Source organism: Artibeus jamaicensis, unplaced genomic scaffold, assembly GCF_021234435.1.
Source record: "Artibeus jamaicensis isolate MK-2021 breed Jamaican fruit bat unplaced genomic scaffold, CSHL_Jam_final scaffold_369, whole genome shotgun sequence".
Lineage (NCBI taxonomy): Eukaryota > Metazoa > Chordata > Mammalia > Chiroptera > Phyllostomidae > Artibeus > Artibeus jamaicensis.
Window position 1 is genome coordinate 606,695 of NW_026522042.1, and position 16,424 is coordinate 623,118.

Below are 16,424 nucleotides of genomic sequence, written 5' to 3' on the forward strand. Positions count from 1 at the left end.
AATACAGGAAAATGAGAAAACACACTGGACATCCCTGATCTGAAATAAACGTCTGCTGTTGAAAGATATGTGGAGTGAGGGGCGGCAGCATGGGGACCTGAATGGAAAGCCAGAGGAGGTTTAAGACCTTGACCGAGGACACAGCTCGCCCCTCGAGAGAAGTGATGTGGCCACGGGCTGCTCGGCTCTTCTTGGCAGCAGAAGAGTCAGAACCGCGCAACGTGGGCGACCGGGCGGGCAAGTCCCCTCTGTCCGCGTGGTGTGGATGGGGGCAGGGAACACACCCAAACAGTGGGTTTGACGTTTGCAAGGTAACTTGAAGTGGAAGGAAGGTCCTCATCATTCATGCAAGTAGCAACCTAAGCCCAAATGGGGCTGCAGATTTTAAAATAGTAACCCGGGCAGTGTTTTTTCTAAGTGGCTTTGCAAACGTTATGCCACCTGAGGGCACCAGAAACTTAAAAGTGTTTCCACGATGTTTTCTGCTGGAATAGAAAGTCCCTCAAGTGTTTTCGGTGAAAGTTTACCGAGTGTCGCCCGTCTCACGGAGGGCACACAGCCAGACGCGTGTGGTTTCTGCTTGGGCGCCAGCTCAGGGTCTGGTGGCCGCGTGGGCCCTGCCGGGGACAGTGCCGGTTGTGAGCGAGCTCCTGGCGGTCGGGGTCCGTCAGCCCACCTAACTCGGCCTGGACGGCGGCTCTGGGAGGAGGCGCGGGCTCCCTAGCGTCTGAGTGTTTTCTTCATAAAATGATGTTTTAGTCACTCGCGTGTCCCCAGGCAGGGAGAGTGGCGCTCTCCCGAGACCACGAGACACAGGACGGTGTTCCCGCTCTGCTGACCACTGGGACGTGTGTCTGCGTGCTGTGCTCTGTTAGAAGATGCAAGGGTGGCCGGCCGTGTGTGAGCCTGCGTTTCCGCAGGTGAGGTCAGTCCGCTCTCCACGCCCCTGGGGCCGAGGGCTCCCGGGACCCTGGGAGCCACACCGGAAACACCCCGCTCCGGCGGCAGGGTTCACAGTATTTTGAATTCTTGAAAACCACGCTGCACGTTCCACTTTCATCTAAAATATGATCTCGTAATTCAGCACTTTGCACAAAAGTTAACTGTGGATCTTTCCTGTGTTGAAGAATAGGTGGGCGACTTGAAATGGGGGGTGCAGACAGGCTTTCCGACCCCAGCTCACGGCCGCCCTCCACCCCCACGCACGCCCAGGGCCTCCCAGAGGGCAGCCCCGCCCCGGAGCCCGGCCAGCTGCAGGGAGACGGCCTTCCCGCCGCCGTAGCGGCTGTCCGTGCCTTGCCTCCCGTGCCCCCGGTGGCGGGACACTGTGCGGCCGTCTCCAGAGCTGCTCGGGCGGCAGCATCGTCTCAATGCCAGAGTCTGATAAAGAGAACAGAGGAAAAGGAACCGAGTCCCGTATGGGGTTCGACAGTGTGCCCCCAAATTCCTGTCCAAACCTGCAGATGTCAGTTTGTGGAAATGACACCTTCCAGCCGTAACCAGCTAAGGTGGCGCCAGACTCGGCTGGGTGCCGACCCAGACACGCGCCCTCACGGGGAGAACAGGTGTACGAGCCCGGGAGGGGCAGTGGCTGCTGGAACTGCTGGCTGGGGGTGGCCCCGAAGGTCCTCCTGAGACCCGGGGGCGGTTGCGGCGCCCAGGCTCCCAGCTGTGGGACAGTGGCACCTGCCAACACCATCAGTGAGACCACGGCCTTAGTGTGACAGCCGGAGGGAACGACACGAACATTTTAAGCATCGGTGCGGCAGGCCCTGTAACAGCCAAAACGTGCTCATTTCAGCTTTAACTGGAAGTGAAACCGTCTTTAGGCCTCTGTCCTGTGCTGGCTGGGGGGACCCACGGTTTCCTGGGCTGGCTGGGGGGACCCACGGTTTCCTGGGCTGGCACGGCGGACGTCCCGTGAGGAACTCACTGGTGTGACGTCCCCAGTGACACCCGTCATCCGTCGATGCCCGAGTCGTGTTTGCACGAGTCCACAGCCCATCTCCAGAAGTGCACTTGCCTCGCCAGGGGCGGCTGTCCGAGGCGGCTGCGCCTGCCGGTCGGCGGGTCCTCACCCGGTCTTGGCACCCCGATCACTGCAGGACACCTTCCTGTCCTGGGTGCTCGCCAACAAACACCCCACTCACACGCAGGGCAGCCTCCCGGACCTCGGCCCACGCCGACAGTCACGTGGCCGGAGCACAGGGGTGACACGGTGGCATGTTAGCGTGAGCCCAGCAGGCGGCCTGGGACGGGTCGGCCGTCGCTGGGTTTCTCACCCAGGTGCAGCCGGCACAGGGAAACCCGGCCACACCAGAAAATGGCCGCGCGGGGAGGGGGAGCGTCGCCCTTCCGGGGTTCAGCTCTGGGGGAGCAGCACGACCCCTTAGCAAGTTGTCGGATTCTGGCTTCCCCTCAACCGTGAAAGAAACCACAGACAAGTGCGTAAGGCCTGAAGAGTCTGAGCATGGTTTGCACATAAATTCAATACATTTTTTAAAGATTTTATTTATTTTAGACAAAGGGGAAGGGAGAGAGAAAGAGGAGAGAAACATCAACATGTGGTTTCCTCTTGCACACCCCCTGCTGGGGAACCTGACCTGGCCCCCCAACCCAGGCAATGTGCCTTGTCTGGGAATGGAACCGGTGCTCAATCCTCTGAGCCACACCAGCCAGGGCTCAGTACATTTTTAGAAATGGAAAAGAAAAAAAAAAGCACCTATTTGAGCAGCATGTTTTAAACAGATTTTCAGGGAACGAGACTGTGCCGAGCTGTCAAACCAAACCCCTGGACTTAGGAGATTCAGATACTTGGTAAATTGATCCTACTTCTTTAAGCAGGGCCATGCCCCCACCTCTGTGGGTGTCCTCACTCCCCGGCACTAGAACACAACTGCCCAAAAATCACCCAGCTTTCAGTGTGTGCTACTGCGAACAGAGAGGAGAGGGTTACTGGTTCAGGGAAGATCGGTGAGGCCATCCTGTCAGCCCCCCAACCCCGGCGTGCCAGAACGGTTTGCACCTCTGTAGCTCACGTGCGCCCTCTGCTGGTCACACCTGGCCAGCGACCGGTCTCCCTGGACATGGCCAAGGCTTTTCACGTCCAAGGGGTCCACAGTGCTTTCACGCAGATGGCAGAGCCGGGCAGCTGCCGCCAAGCCGGCACAGCCTGGGGTGTTAACTCCCCACCCACCACGGAGAGTGTGCTGACGCCCCACAGAGAGAGATGTGAAGGGAGCCTGGCACCTCCGCAAGGACGCGGTGGTCCCAGCCCTCCTGTCTCTCGGGGCCCAGGTTTACCTCCTCTCCTGGGCAGGACTCACTCTGTAACGATTCCCCCAAAATGGAACCTGCTAAACTGCCAGGACATATATCCAGGTTTAGGGGAAAACACTATTTCCCGGCCAAAAAAATGCCACTACTTTTCCAGCTCACCAAATCAACCTCTTACAACGCACCTGCTCCGAAGACCTGTTACCCAGAAACCCAGCCGGGCTCAGCCACTGCCGGGGAGCACCACACCCAAGGGGTCTGACAGCAGCGGCCACCGCTGGAGCGCCCACGCCCGGCCCTGCCAGCAGGGCACGCTCCGACCATCACCATGCCACACACAGCGCCCAGCACAACACCGGTGTCTACGTCGTCACAGCCTGGCGCCCCCTGCAGGGTGAGCAGCTGAAGGAAGCCATCTCCCCCTCACCCCAACTCCCAGGCCACCACCTCGGTCCGGAGAAGAAAGAGTGGCAGCGAGAACAAGTTGAGAACAAGTCCCGCTCCAGCTCAGAGGCTGGTCCCGTCCAGCAGCAGGCGAAGCTGTCGCTGCTGGGGACAAGTCTCTGAAAGGTCGGGACTCGCTGAACCCATCCTTGTGCCCGGCACACAAGAACACGACTCCCCATTCATCTGCATTTCAAGGATCCGGTAAACCTCCGTTCACGACTCAATACAAGCAGAGAGGAGCCCAGCTCTGAGTTCACACCGAGAGCCCCGCCAGACACTTCGTGCCACAGACAGCGTTTGGAGCGGCACCAGAAGTGCCGTGCGGCTAAAGCAACTCAGTGTCAACAGCAGCTGGGACCCGAGCAGAAACCTGCATGTGCCTAGGATGCACCCAGGACACACAGGAGGGGCCCTCCCTCCGAAAACCCTCCCGTGCCCCCAGGGACGACACAGCGGGCAGGCGGCGGGGAGCACCGAGTAGAACCCGACTGCGAGCTTGTGCTTAGCCACACCAGGGGAGAGCCCAAAAACAGGCGGGTTCCGACACATTCCCCGGTCTGAACTGTCGAGGTGCCACATTTCACGTCTAACAACAGCGCACGTACACGCCATCGGAAGGGACAGAGTATGTTTTGGTACCGGGCCCTTCAACATACTGAACGTTAATAGAAACTGGTATCGTCAAATCTATTGACTATTGTTAACATTTCTATGCTATTTCAACTTTAATAGGAACTATTTATGAAAACAGTATTCTAATCCTTAATATTAAGTGAATACAAGTTTTGAAATGCTCTTTTAAGCCTATGACCGTGGGGTTTTTTGCTCACACCCCCACCACCGAGCAGCAGCAGCAGCGACGCGGCAGGCGGAGGCCGGTGTGAGGGGGAAGGACCCCGAGGAAGCGAAACCCTGCTGGGGCAACAGACACAGTCCCGACCTCGACCGCGGCCTCGGGTCCCGCGTCGGCATTTACCAAACTACGTGCTTGAAACGTGTAGTGGATGTCACCTTACGCCTCGACAAAGTGTTCTGTAAGAAATAAACTGCCGCAGAGAAATGGGATTGGACGCAGCCCCAAGTGCTCGGTCTGGACATGGTGGCCTGTCCCGGGGTTTGGCATTTCCACAGTCGACGCGCATTTAACTAGATCAGGGCTCGGGGGCTTGCCCTCCAGCAACAAGGCTCAAAGGAAAACCACACTGAGCGCTGAGCGTGAACGGCCGCACCCCAACACCCCGGCACCCACCCGCCCCACCCCTCCCCTCAGGAGCCCAACCCAGTGGTCTCCTTTCACATGGGGAAAGCAGCCCAAGGCCGAGTTCGCCACGCCTGCTAACGGACTGAACACATTCACAGCCCAAGGCATGAATGCACAATGCAATTCCTTAGCTGCTGAGCAATGGGAATTAGGGAGAAAAAGAGGCATCTGGATATGAGGTAGGAGGCACCAGGAACAAGGTAAACAATAATGAACTCTTTTCTGAAAGCTGGTCAGGTGGGTTGGTTTTGAATGTGTTAGGCACACAGTCTGCACCTGAGGGGCCCCACTCACCTGGTGGCCAGAGGGCACCGCTCTGGCAGGGCCAGCCCCTGGCAGGGCACTGGAGCCGAAGGCGGTGGGTGCCGCTGGACTCAAAAGCAGGACTGGCTCGCGGGGTGTTGTGTAGGAACTGCGAGCGCAGTCAGCACTGTCACCCCCGGAGCTCACCCGGTAAGTCCTGGGGGATGAAACTGGTTTCAAAGTGACCACTCAGGGCAAACAAATGAGTAGGGCTTCCAATAAAAACAGGACAGTCTACAAAGGATGTTAAACCAGAGGCCTTCTGAGAACAGTTTTTTCAAAGATTTTATTTATTTTAGAGAGATGGGGAAGGGAGGGAGAAAGAGGGGGAGTGAAACATCAGTGTGTGGTTGCCCCTAGCACACCCCCTACTGGGGACCTGGCCTGCAACCCAGGCATGTGCCCTGACTGGGACTCAAACCGGCAGTGCTTTGGTTTGAAAGCCTGCGCTCAACCCACTGAGCTACACCAGCCAGGGCCAGAAGAGTTTTTTGTTTTTTAAACTGATGATTAGCTCAACTGAGCTAATGGGACATAAAACCTGGAACATTTCTGCTCTGATATTATGCTCTCCATAATTAGAATGCACTTAAACACAGGAGTAGGGCACTGAAGTAAATGTGGGTGAGCAAAACCCAAAAAACCAAAATACAAATGTACGGAGACAAACTACTCTTCCGGTCAGCAGTGAAACAGGAATGATTTTAAAATTAATGTGCCAATGAAAACAGTTGTTTGACCTTCATTCAATTAATAGGCATGTTACAGCTGTTGATAATAAAAAAGCTACTTTCCAACCCTTTCTTTTCTAACCTCGGAAAGTGACCACCATCTCTCATCAATTGTAACTTTGTTTCATTCCGTGAATGAAGCGCAGTGTTTAGAGACCAAACACTACAGAGAACGACGGCACTCTGAAAATCCAGTTTATTTTCCGTGTTGTGGACAGAGCCAGTCAGTGTGGCCAGTTGCCTGCACGTGGAATAATTTACCAAAGTCAGTCTTCGCATCACCTCTGAAAACCCCGGTCTGACAACACACCCACGCACAGCTCTTGAAAGTCACCTCGTAACAATGGGGGCAGCGTGGCCAGTCTTCCTGTCACATCTACCGAACTACGGAGGGCTGGAGAGCAGAATGTATGCTGCAAGAGGTGACTCGTGTGGCAGCCGGGTCAGGACAGCCCGTGCCTGCCGCACACTCCGCTCCAGTTTTAGCCACATGCTACAGTGTCCTTTTGGGGGTGGGAGCGCACGGAGCGGATTCGAGGGTTTTCCACTGCATGGAAAAGACACGGCTCTGCAAGCAAAGCAGTGTAAGCTGCCTTTTTTCTTAAGACCTGGACATTTTAAGACAGAAGCTTTGCAAAACATTACACAATTTTTTATTATTAAATGAGAAAATCTCATCTGTTACATCGTCACATTGCTAGTCAGAGAAACGCTGCGGTGACGGAGGGCCAGCGCTGGCCCAGCCGGAGTCCTCACTCCTACAACAGCCACTTACAGAGAGTCATGTTCGACACAGCCCGACACGACAGTCGTGGTTTTCTTCGCACCGAAGTCCCCCCCAAAGTGTCTTCTACTGGGGTGTCTCACTACGTAAGGTACAGTTCTCCGCCCTGCGACCCGCCCACGCCCCGGGCGGGAGGCTCACACGTCGTCGTCGTCCGACGTGTCGCTGCTGCTCGTCTCCGAGTCCTCGTTCTCCGTCGGGGGCCGGAAAGCGCAGTTTTTCCAGGGTCCAAATTTGAAGTCACAGATCAGGCCGTTTTTCAAAATCCCGTTTTTCCTCAGACCATTTTTCCGTAGCTAAAAAAATGTCAAAGATACAAAATTAAACAGACTAATCTCCCAGAGTTACTACCAAAGTGAGAATACTACAATTAAATGTAACCAGGAGTAGGATAAAGGTAAATAAGGAAAGCGTATCTGACCCTGGAAGTCCACAGACTACGCCATCACTCCTGACACCCAGTGTGACACGGGCGGTCCAAGCGGCTGAACAAAGAGCCTCTCAGGGCAGGAGCCGCTGCCCTGGGGGAGGCGGCGCCCCACCCACCCACCTGTGGGCAGCCCGGTCACAGCCGCCCCACGTGCTACCAAACGGGACGGCAAGCGCAGGGCTCCAGCTCTTCCCTTTTTTTATCCGTCTGACCTGCCTGGCCTGACCCTCACCGTCTGCGCAGTTCAGACTTTGTAGCACACGCAGGACACAAACCGCCCGGGAGGCAGTGTTGGCAGAAACATCATCCAACAGAGCTCTCTGCCTAACCACAGAGATGAAGATACTGGGGAAAAAATAGTTCCTATTTCTGAAAATGAAAAATTAAAACTGAGATCAATGTGGTAATAAAAATCGGGTCCAAAGATCACCTATATAGAGCAGGGATTAACCCAAAAAAAGAAACCATTAAGAAAATACTGTTAGTAATGTGCAAGCTACAAACTCCAGCCTTTTAAATTTTTTTCATAAAAATCTTTGGCATTCTGGTGATTTTCATCAAATCTCCAAATACAATCTTTGCCAGACCAAGCCCAGCCGTTACAGCAAGCGAGCCCTTGGCCCTGCACAGAGCTGACACCCGGGGGGGGGGGGGGGGTTAAACCGCAACAAGGACTGAAACCAGGGGAAGACTGAGGGCAGAGGAGCCCGCACATCACCGCTGGGCTGTGATCGCTGCAGCCCTTGAGAACTAGAACGGCAAGTCGAGGACACTACTACTGCCTCTCATTCTCCCTTTCCTCCACGCTATTTAACCCCCCGTTTTCCACAGCAGACTTCCTTTTCCACCTAAACCCTAAACTTGAAGCTCCCTCCTCTCACTTCGGGCAGCAACCTCACAACCTCACTGAGAGAAACAAAAGCCAGGTGAGCACCTCCGCTGTTCTCAGTGTGACGCTTGGGAAACACGCCTGTGCGCCCCTCTTTCAAAGGCACATCTTTCCCACCCCTGAAGTTCCAGTCTTGCTCACGAGGTGTATAGCCCATCGCCAGCTAATCTTTCCAAAGCCTGAAATGAGCTGAGGAGAATTTTGGTAAAAAACCCAATCTGAATCTTCAGCTCCGATTTCTCTGAACGCCGTGCCACCCCCAGAACATTGAACCTAATGGCGTTCTCCTCCGCATCCCTGTTGATGGCAGTGATTACCAGTTCTCAGGCCGGAACTTCAAGACCCAGACCTCGGTTCCATCAGGGTCACTCTTCACTGTTGCTTCTCCACATGCAGACCCCACTCGCCCCCCAACCACTGCAGTGCATCCCCAGCTCATCATCCGACTCTCCCCCTCCAACAGCCCCTCTGATGGGCACCCCACACCCACCCGTACTTCCTCCTCACCGTGCACACACGATGAGCACTGCCCGACCCTAACCAGCTCTCGGGGGCCTCCTGCAACTGCGCTGTGAGCCCAGGAAGGAGACCATCCCTGTGATCCTGCAGCACGTGGGGCGGAGTGAGTGCTCAGGGAGTGAGTGCCGACCTGGACGCAGGCTCTCCGGTTGTCAGATACGGTGCACAGGGGCGGACAGAAGTAGTTTACGCACGTGAGTGTGAGCGACAGAGTTTATTCTTGTGTTACTTATCATTGTGTCATTCAGTAACTTTACTTTTGCCCACTCCTGCAAATCCTTTTACAAACAGTGTCAGGCCCTAATGATTTTTCAAAAATCTAACTGTCAAATGTCATCCTTGTATTAATATATCCACGTCCTTGTCACTGATCAGAGAAACAGACAGACGTGCACGTCACTGCTTCCCAGGCACAAAGTGTGTCTGTCAGCTCCCTATCTCATCACCACTGGGGTTCTAGCTGCTGTCCTGGCCACCCCGGGACTGTAAAGCCCGCCATCCTGTGCAGACAACAGGATGCTCTCCTTGCAACCATCTCTCACAGGAATGGTGCCTGGGAACTTCTCTCGTGCCTTCAATTCACATTCAAAGCAAAACCTTCAAACAGATACACTGGTAAACGCATTCGATGGGCAACTACTCAGCAAACATAAGTGATTTTCAAAAGCGTAGAAAGAGCCAGATCTGACGCCCAGAGTGCAGGGTCCAACTATTCCAACTGCGTGGAAAGGCAGAACTGAAGGCCCAGGGAACAAACCAGGGTGTGCGCGGGGCTGGAGCAGGGTGGAGGAGAACGGAATGCAAGGGGACACTGAGAGACTGGGACAATGGCCACATGACCACACACAGCCATGCACGAGTGGTGAGGCAATTTCTTCACTGTGCGAACGTGGCAGAGCATCACCCCCGGGGGGCGTGGCCACTGCTCGCCCAGGCTCCACCCCCGGGGGCGTGGCCACTGTTCGCCCAGGCTCCGGGGTCTCGACTGTCACTCCAGGGCACGACTCTGCGCAGCACGTTCCCCTGCTGAGTGCTGCAGGCAACCTTCCCGAGGTTATTCCCTGTCTGGGTCACTCCCATGGCCCCGTGTCCTTGCAGAGGGCCCAGGTCCCCAACAGAGGATGTGCAGCAACATGCCCGTAAGACACTCAGGCAGGTCTGGGAGGCCGCTGGGCCCCCGAGCCTGCAGCGCTAAGGGGACAGTTCCTCGGGGCTGACACAGGCCAGAAGGGGGCAGAGGAGGGGGTGTCAGCTGCACACTCGGCCCAGAGGAGCCTCGGGGGGACGGGGACCTCCTGCCGAGCCCCACAGGTCCTGCTCCACTCAGAGAAAACCCTCCTGCACCGCATCCCTCAGTTTCATCAGGAAATTCGGCTCCATCAGAGTCTGACGGGACCATTGCACCCCCACCCCTCCCACCACCCCCACCCCACCCCCTCTACACACACCCACCACTGGCTGGTTGCTGTGAGGCTCATGACTACATTCACGTTTGTCAGCACTCATCTGACCATATGCTGAAAGTGAGTACTGATTTCTGTATGGAAATTACACAATAAATGTGACCAAACATGAGACCATTATCCATAAAACCATTATCCACCATCGGCCACACAACCGTTCCGTAAAAAACCAACATGGTTGCCCTGGCTGGTGTAGCTCAGTGGATTGAGGTACAGAGAGTAAGTAGCATAAATGGTAAATAGAAAGTAGACAGGGGGAGGGTTGTTAAGAACAGTATGGGAAATGGAGAAGCCACAGAGCTTATATGTACGACCCATGGACGTACATATAAGGACGAGAATTGGGGGGGGGGGGCAGGGGCACGGGAGAGGATGGTGGGAGAGGAGTACAGGGTGGAGGGAATAAAGCAGAGAAAAAAGGCTAACTGTAATAGCACAATCAATAAAATATATTTAAAAAAAAAAGAAAAACAAGATACCACCTCTCATCCACCAGGCACATCCACCTGTGCACAGAGGCCCTGAGCACACTGAGGCGATGGAGAAGGCGCAGCCCCTGGAGAAACTCAGTGGGGGCAGCTCCTCACAGGCGCACACACACGAGTGTGCAGGGCCCAGCAATCGCGCCTCTGGGTCACCTCCTAAAGACCTGGAATCCTGACACCTCCTCCGTGGGTGACGACCCTAAGTGACACCAGCCAGTGACGAGCCACTCCCACAGGGACAAACACTGCATGACTTCACCACAGTGAGGTCCCTGGGGCAGCAGAGAGACAGAGCGCAGACAGGGGGTCCCGGGCTGGCGGGGATGGGGGGGGTGCTGTGGGTCACTGGGGAGGGTTCCCGCTGTTCGAAGAGCCAGTACCTCGGCAGCAGGGCAGGGACAACGGCTGCACAACCGTGTGGCTGCGCTCAACGCCACCAACCTGTACGTTTACAAGTGGCCAAGTGGAAAATCTCATGTTGTGTGTATTGTGCCACAAAGTTTTAAATACTATGGAAAAAACACTAAATTCATCCTTACATTTTTTAAGTTGATGTGATAACTTCATTTTATTATCAAGTAACTGTAAATGATTTCCTCAAGATTTCATTAAAAACACTTCCAAGTGTAAAAGTTTAACAAGTCCATCTAGGAAAATCACTTCTGTGAGACCACATTTAAAAAACGGTAATGAATTTGGAAAATCGTATCAACTTTCTGACAGCAGCAAACACTTCCTAATACTCTTTCTAAGAGAAAACTATGGAGACATAAAGGCAATTCTGACCCATAACGTGATTGATGTCCAACAAGTTCCTAAATGAAACTGTGTGACTTAACCCCCACCCTTCTCAAAGACGCTCTGTTAAGAACCCACTGCTCCGCGGAGACCGTGCCGGACTCGGGTCTTCTCACCTGCTCACTGATGACCCGGAACTCCCGCATCTCATCCTCAGTTAAGGGGGCGCAGGTCTCGTCGTTCTCGCTGTCTTCTTGCCAGCCCATCTCCTTCAACAGCCTGGGGGAGACAGAGGGAGCCAACACATTTAGAGCTGCACCCCAAGAAGATGACCCCATATATGTCATGTGCGAGCAACTACAACCCGCAGTACACAAAGTCCCCAAGATACATGGAGAAGGGTCTCAGTTTACACTTTGGATGTCTTTCTGGAAACACATGACCAGGTGGGATTAAGCCCACTGAAATGTCTTAGGGAAGACTAGAATGAGCCGTTCAACGGCTTTATTTTTGGTGTCAGAACTTCTCCGGGCTAGAAACTCGGATTTGCTAAATCCGTGTAACGAAAGTAAACGCCGTTCCTCTTCCTCGTCTGCTTTAATACCACACAAGGCATCCATCCCACTGCAGTCCACTGTTACGTTTCCTCCTTTGAAGAGGGTGGGCTGTGTTACCCCATTCTGCATTTTACAATTCACTGGCGTACTGCTACTTCTTCTTGTGCATGCCAGTCCTCATCCTTAACACGTAATTTAATGTGAATGGCCAACTATGTTCTACACCACAGAAAGATGACTGTTTCAGTCATTGTGTTTACTTAGACCAGCTGAGATCTAAGTAAAATGACCAGCCCCATTATTCTCTTTTCCATCCAATTTTTACTTAGGGTGCCTCCAGCTAAGGCACAAAAGACCAGCAGTGACCCAACTGCTTCCCCCAAGCTGGGTAAACCCGAGCGCCTGGTCACAGCGGCCACATATTCCGTACTGATCTGACTATACTTTAAAGACATGTCTTGTCTGTTACTATTTACACATATTTACCTTTCAACTTGAGCCTGCCACACATTAGCTATACTTTGCAGACTTTTCTACATTTTTAAAGCAACTCCATAGAATACTGGTGCTCAGAGACTCTCAAGTAAAACAACACCATTCCCACACTTCACAGATAAGGCATGGCCATCACATAAGTAAAATGATCTGCATACCCGATGCTGGAGAGGAAACAGAATTCTGGTTTTTGCTCACCAAATGCTGCTGCCTCTGCACCAGAATGTCAGTCCCTGCCCATTACTCCTCCTCTCCTCCCTTTTCCAACACAACTGCCTTCCCTCCCAGGGGAAGGGCAGTTCCAGGCCCATGGCCCCCAGTCCAGAGTGGCAGGACGATGTCACTTCTTTTGTGACTACCTGTACCTGTTTCACTGTGATAAACTGAATCTAACAATGCAGATGGAGTGAAACAAGTTGTTTCAAGTATTAACAAAAGTCAGGTATTCCTACCTATCCATTTTTCCCCCAGGTCCCTTACTCCCAGAGACTGCTGCTGTTACCCATTTCTAGAGCAGCTTTCAAAACAAATATTCTTGTGAGTCTCCCCTTCCCAATTTCACAAAGGACCCCCCCCGCAGCACGACTGCCCGGCAGCCTCGCCTGCGCTGGGCCTCACTCTTTCAGGTGCTTTCACAGGGCAGGCAAGTACTGGGGCTGCTCCATCCCTCCCTCGTTCACCACACGTACACACACAGGAAATGCTGGTGCTAGACAGAACTGGACAAAGGGCGGAAAAGTTTCTGTCCTCGTGGAGCTGGGATTCTTAATAAAAAGTTAAAATCAAAAATAGGATTTTAAAACACTATTCTGTAGTAGGTAATAGCCCAGTGCCCTACTATTCTAGAATTCAACAAAGAGGAGAACTGACATTAAATACAACAAAGAGTCAAGTCAATTAATCAACTGGACTGTTAACGAGTCCCACCCCGTGCTGAACCTGGTCCCGGAGAGTGTTAAGAATTTTGTGGATAAACGATCCAGTTTTATACAGAGCATCAGAGAGTCATGTAAGTAGACAACAAAAGCCCTCAAGTCCTTCCTGTCATCACACTGAACCGTGTGGCTTATTTCAAGACCACAAGGAAGGTAAACAGATCACTTCTGCAGAAACACCTGCTCACATCTGACATCGTGGGAAAAAACACAAAAGTCTGCTCTGGACTCGAACACATGTCAACTCTGAGACTAAATCACTCACAAGTTCACTATATAAAAGATGTGTAAAATGACAGTGACAGAAGCAGAAAGTGCACTTGAAGGTTCACAATAAAAAAATCACAACTTGGGACAACTGGATGGACAGCCACGTGGAAAAGGATGAATCAGGACCCGCATCTCACAACAGACAAAAAACAAGCACAAGCACAAGCGATGAAGAAAATGGGCCCTGGCTGGTGTAGCTCAATGGACTGAGCGCGGGCCTGTGAAGCAAAGGGTCGCCGGTTCAATTCCCAGTCAGGGCACGTGCCTGGATTGCGGGCCAGGTCCCCAGTGGGGGCCATGTAAGAAGCAACCACACACTGATGTTTCTCTCCCACTCTTTCTCCTTCCCTTCCCCTCTCTAAAAAATAAGTAAATAAATAAAATATTAAAAAAAAACAGGATCACATGACTTTTTGAAAATTGTTTTTATATGTCAAAAGGCACCATTTAAAAACTGAATAGACAACTCACAGAATAGGAAAAAATCTTCAAAATACACATATAAGAAACTGATACCCAAAATATATAAAGCCCAGTAAGATAGACTAATGCAATTTAAAAATGAACCAAGAATTTCAACAGATACTTCTCCAGACACACAAAATGCTGCTGAGTGTGCGTGAAAAGGTGCTCCACACTGTCAGTCACTACGCAAATGCACATCAAAAACCACGAAAGGCACCACTTCGCCTCCACCAGGACGGCTGTGAGCAAAGGACAGAGGGCACCAAGTACTCGGGCAAAAACCCAAGACCCGGCACCTTCACATATTGCTGCTGAGAATGGCAAGTGTGCACTCACACGAGTGGAAAGTTCGGCAGTTTCTCAAAATGTGAGCACCTGTCCCAGCAACTCCACTCGTAGGTGTGCACCCAGAACAAACAAAAACGCGCACACGCACATTCACAGCAGCATCCTCCAGAGTACTCAGAGCGTGCACACTCCCGACCATGCAGTGGATGGACATTGGCCCACGCAGTGCGTGCCAGGCGACAAGAAGGGACAAGGAAAGCAGTGCCTATGCTGCAGTGTCAAGGCCACGGAAAACGTCCGGCTGAGTGAAAGCAGCCGGACCTAACGGGGGAAGCACTGCACGCATCCCCTTCTGCAGGACACCCGGACAGGGCAGGTCTGCAGCTACAGGAAGCAGCCTGGGCCCACCTCCAACAGAGGGAAAGAACAAGGAACAACTGAAAATGGGCGCGGGGCTTCTCCTGGGAGCGAGAAAAGCGGTGGCATGTCCCCTGCGATGAAGCAGCACGACTCTGAGTGGATACAATCGTGGACCTGCATGTGCGAGATGCACGGGATTCACGGCATATGAGCTGCAGCTCCGTAAAGCTGTTCGAAAATACACCACCACAGTCCCACGGGGTCCCAATCTGGGACATTAAAAATGCAGGAGAAAGTAAAAGTGAGCGCTAACCTGTGCTCCGCCTCAAGTGAACTGGAAAGCACGTCGGTCTGAGGAAAGGTGGAGGAGCGAACGACCTGCTGGGAGACCACCACGGCGTTGCCGTTCTCCTGCGGGATTTCGTTGTCATCGAAGTTCCGGTTTATGTCCCTCTCTGGGTGAGCACTGTTGCTGTTATGCAGGTTAAACGGGTCGTCGTCCTGGTTTTTAGGGAGTTAAAGAAGAACGAGTTCGAGGATACCACAGTTAAAAACTTGAACAGAACCTGGTCACCTTCTGTTGATAACACAGAAAGGCGACACTTACAACCCTTACATCTGACATTCTCACAGGACAGAACGAGGCTGCGGTGGGTACGCAACATTTGCTCTCTAACTCCGAGACACACATCTATTCAACAAAGGCCACCACCCACAGATGAAGGCAGGACACGCGGGAAGACAGAAAAACACGTATGGAGAGGAACTTCTTCAGTTTTCCCTTTGCACAGGAAACACAGAACGGGAAAAACCGTCCGTAAACAGAAAGTCACCGAAGTGTATACCCATTCACAGCCCCGAGCCCCTGCAAGCGAGCCAGTCACCTTCTCGGAGCCAGCGCGGCTCTCGTCCTCGTGCTCCTCTTCCACGCGGTCCCTCTTCAGGGCCTTCAGGAACTCACTCTTCTTGTCCGTGCGCGTCCGCGTCAGCTTGGTGAGACGAGGCTGCTGACTAAGTGTATCGACGGGTGAAGAGGAGTTGGAGCGGCGACACTAGGAAGGGGTCAGAACCACCGATCAGCACGCGGACAGAGGGCCAGTGTCGGTGGGAAGTTCACAGCCACCACGCCCCTCTTCTCACCGGCACTCACAGCGCGAGGCCGATTTCCGCCATCCCCGTGCCTTCTACCCACACCACTGCCTGAGTACACAAAAGCATTTTCTCATCCCAGAAACAGCTGCGGTCTGACAAGACCACTCTAAATTAGGAGTTTACTACTTTTTGTACTACTCTTTTTTAGACACAGGGGTATAGAAGGAGAAAGAGAGAGAAACATCAACGTGTGGTTGCCTCTCGAGCTCCCCCTACTGGGGACCCAGCCCCCAACCCAGGCCTGTGCCCTGACTGGGAATCAAACCAGCGACCCCTGGGTTCACAGGCTGGCGCTCAGTCCACCGTGCCACACCAGCCAGGGTAAATCCTATTTTTATAAAACAAACCCTAAAACTGTGTAAGTGCCTCAATCACACACAGAAAGGCAGGGTTGTAAACTGTGCTGCACAGGGCCTGATGGCCCGGAGCTCTACCGGCAGTGCCAACGAGACCTGGCTGCGCTCACGTACACGCAGGGAGGCTTTCACCAGTAAGACACTGTGGAAGGGCAACAAGGAAGAGAACGAGGACCACATTCGGATGCGTGCTGTGCTCAGTGTTCCGTCTGGACAGTGG

General features: G+C 53.2%; 1 protein-coding gene across 4 annotated transcripts in view; it reads right to left on the reverse strand.

Moving 5' to 3' along the window:
- Positions 1-6,648: 6,648 nt before the first annotated feature.
- Positions 6,649-16,424, reverse strand: part of GPBP1 (GC-rich promoter binding protein 1) — a 58,674-nt gene continuing 48,898 nt past the window's right edge. For all 4 annotated transcript variants that reach the window (XM_053657237.1, XM_037132701.2, XM_037132687.2 and 1 more), the window contains 4 exons: positions 15,581-15,748; positions 15,010-15,197; positions 11,503-11,605; positions 6,649-7,098 (listed from right to left, as the gene is read on the reverse strand). In XM_053657237.1, coding sequence (XP_053513212.1) covers positions 6,940-7,098; positions 11,503-11,605; positions 15,010-15,197; positions 15,581-15,748 — 618 coding nt within the window. In that variant the 3' untranslated portion in view covers positions 6,649-6,939. The remainder of the gene's footprint in view (positions 7,099-11,502; positions 11,606-15,009; positions 15,198-15,580; positions 15,749-16,424) is intronic.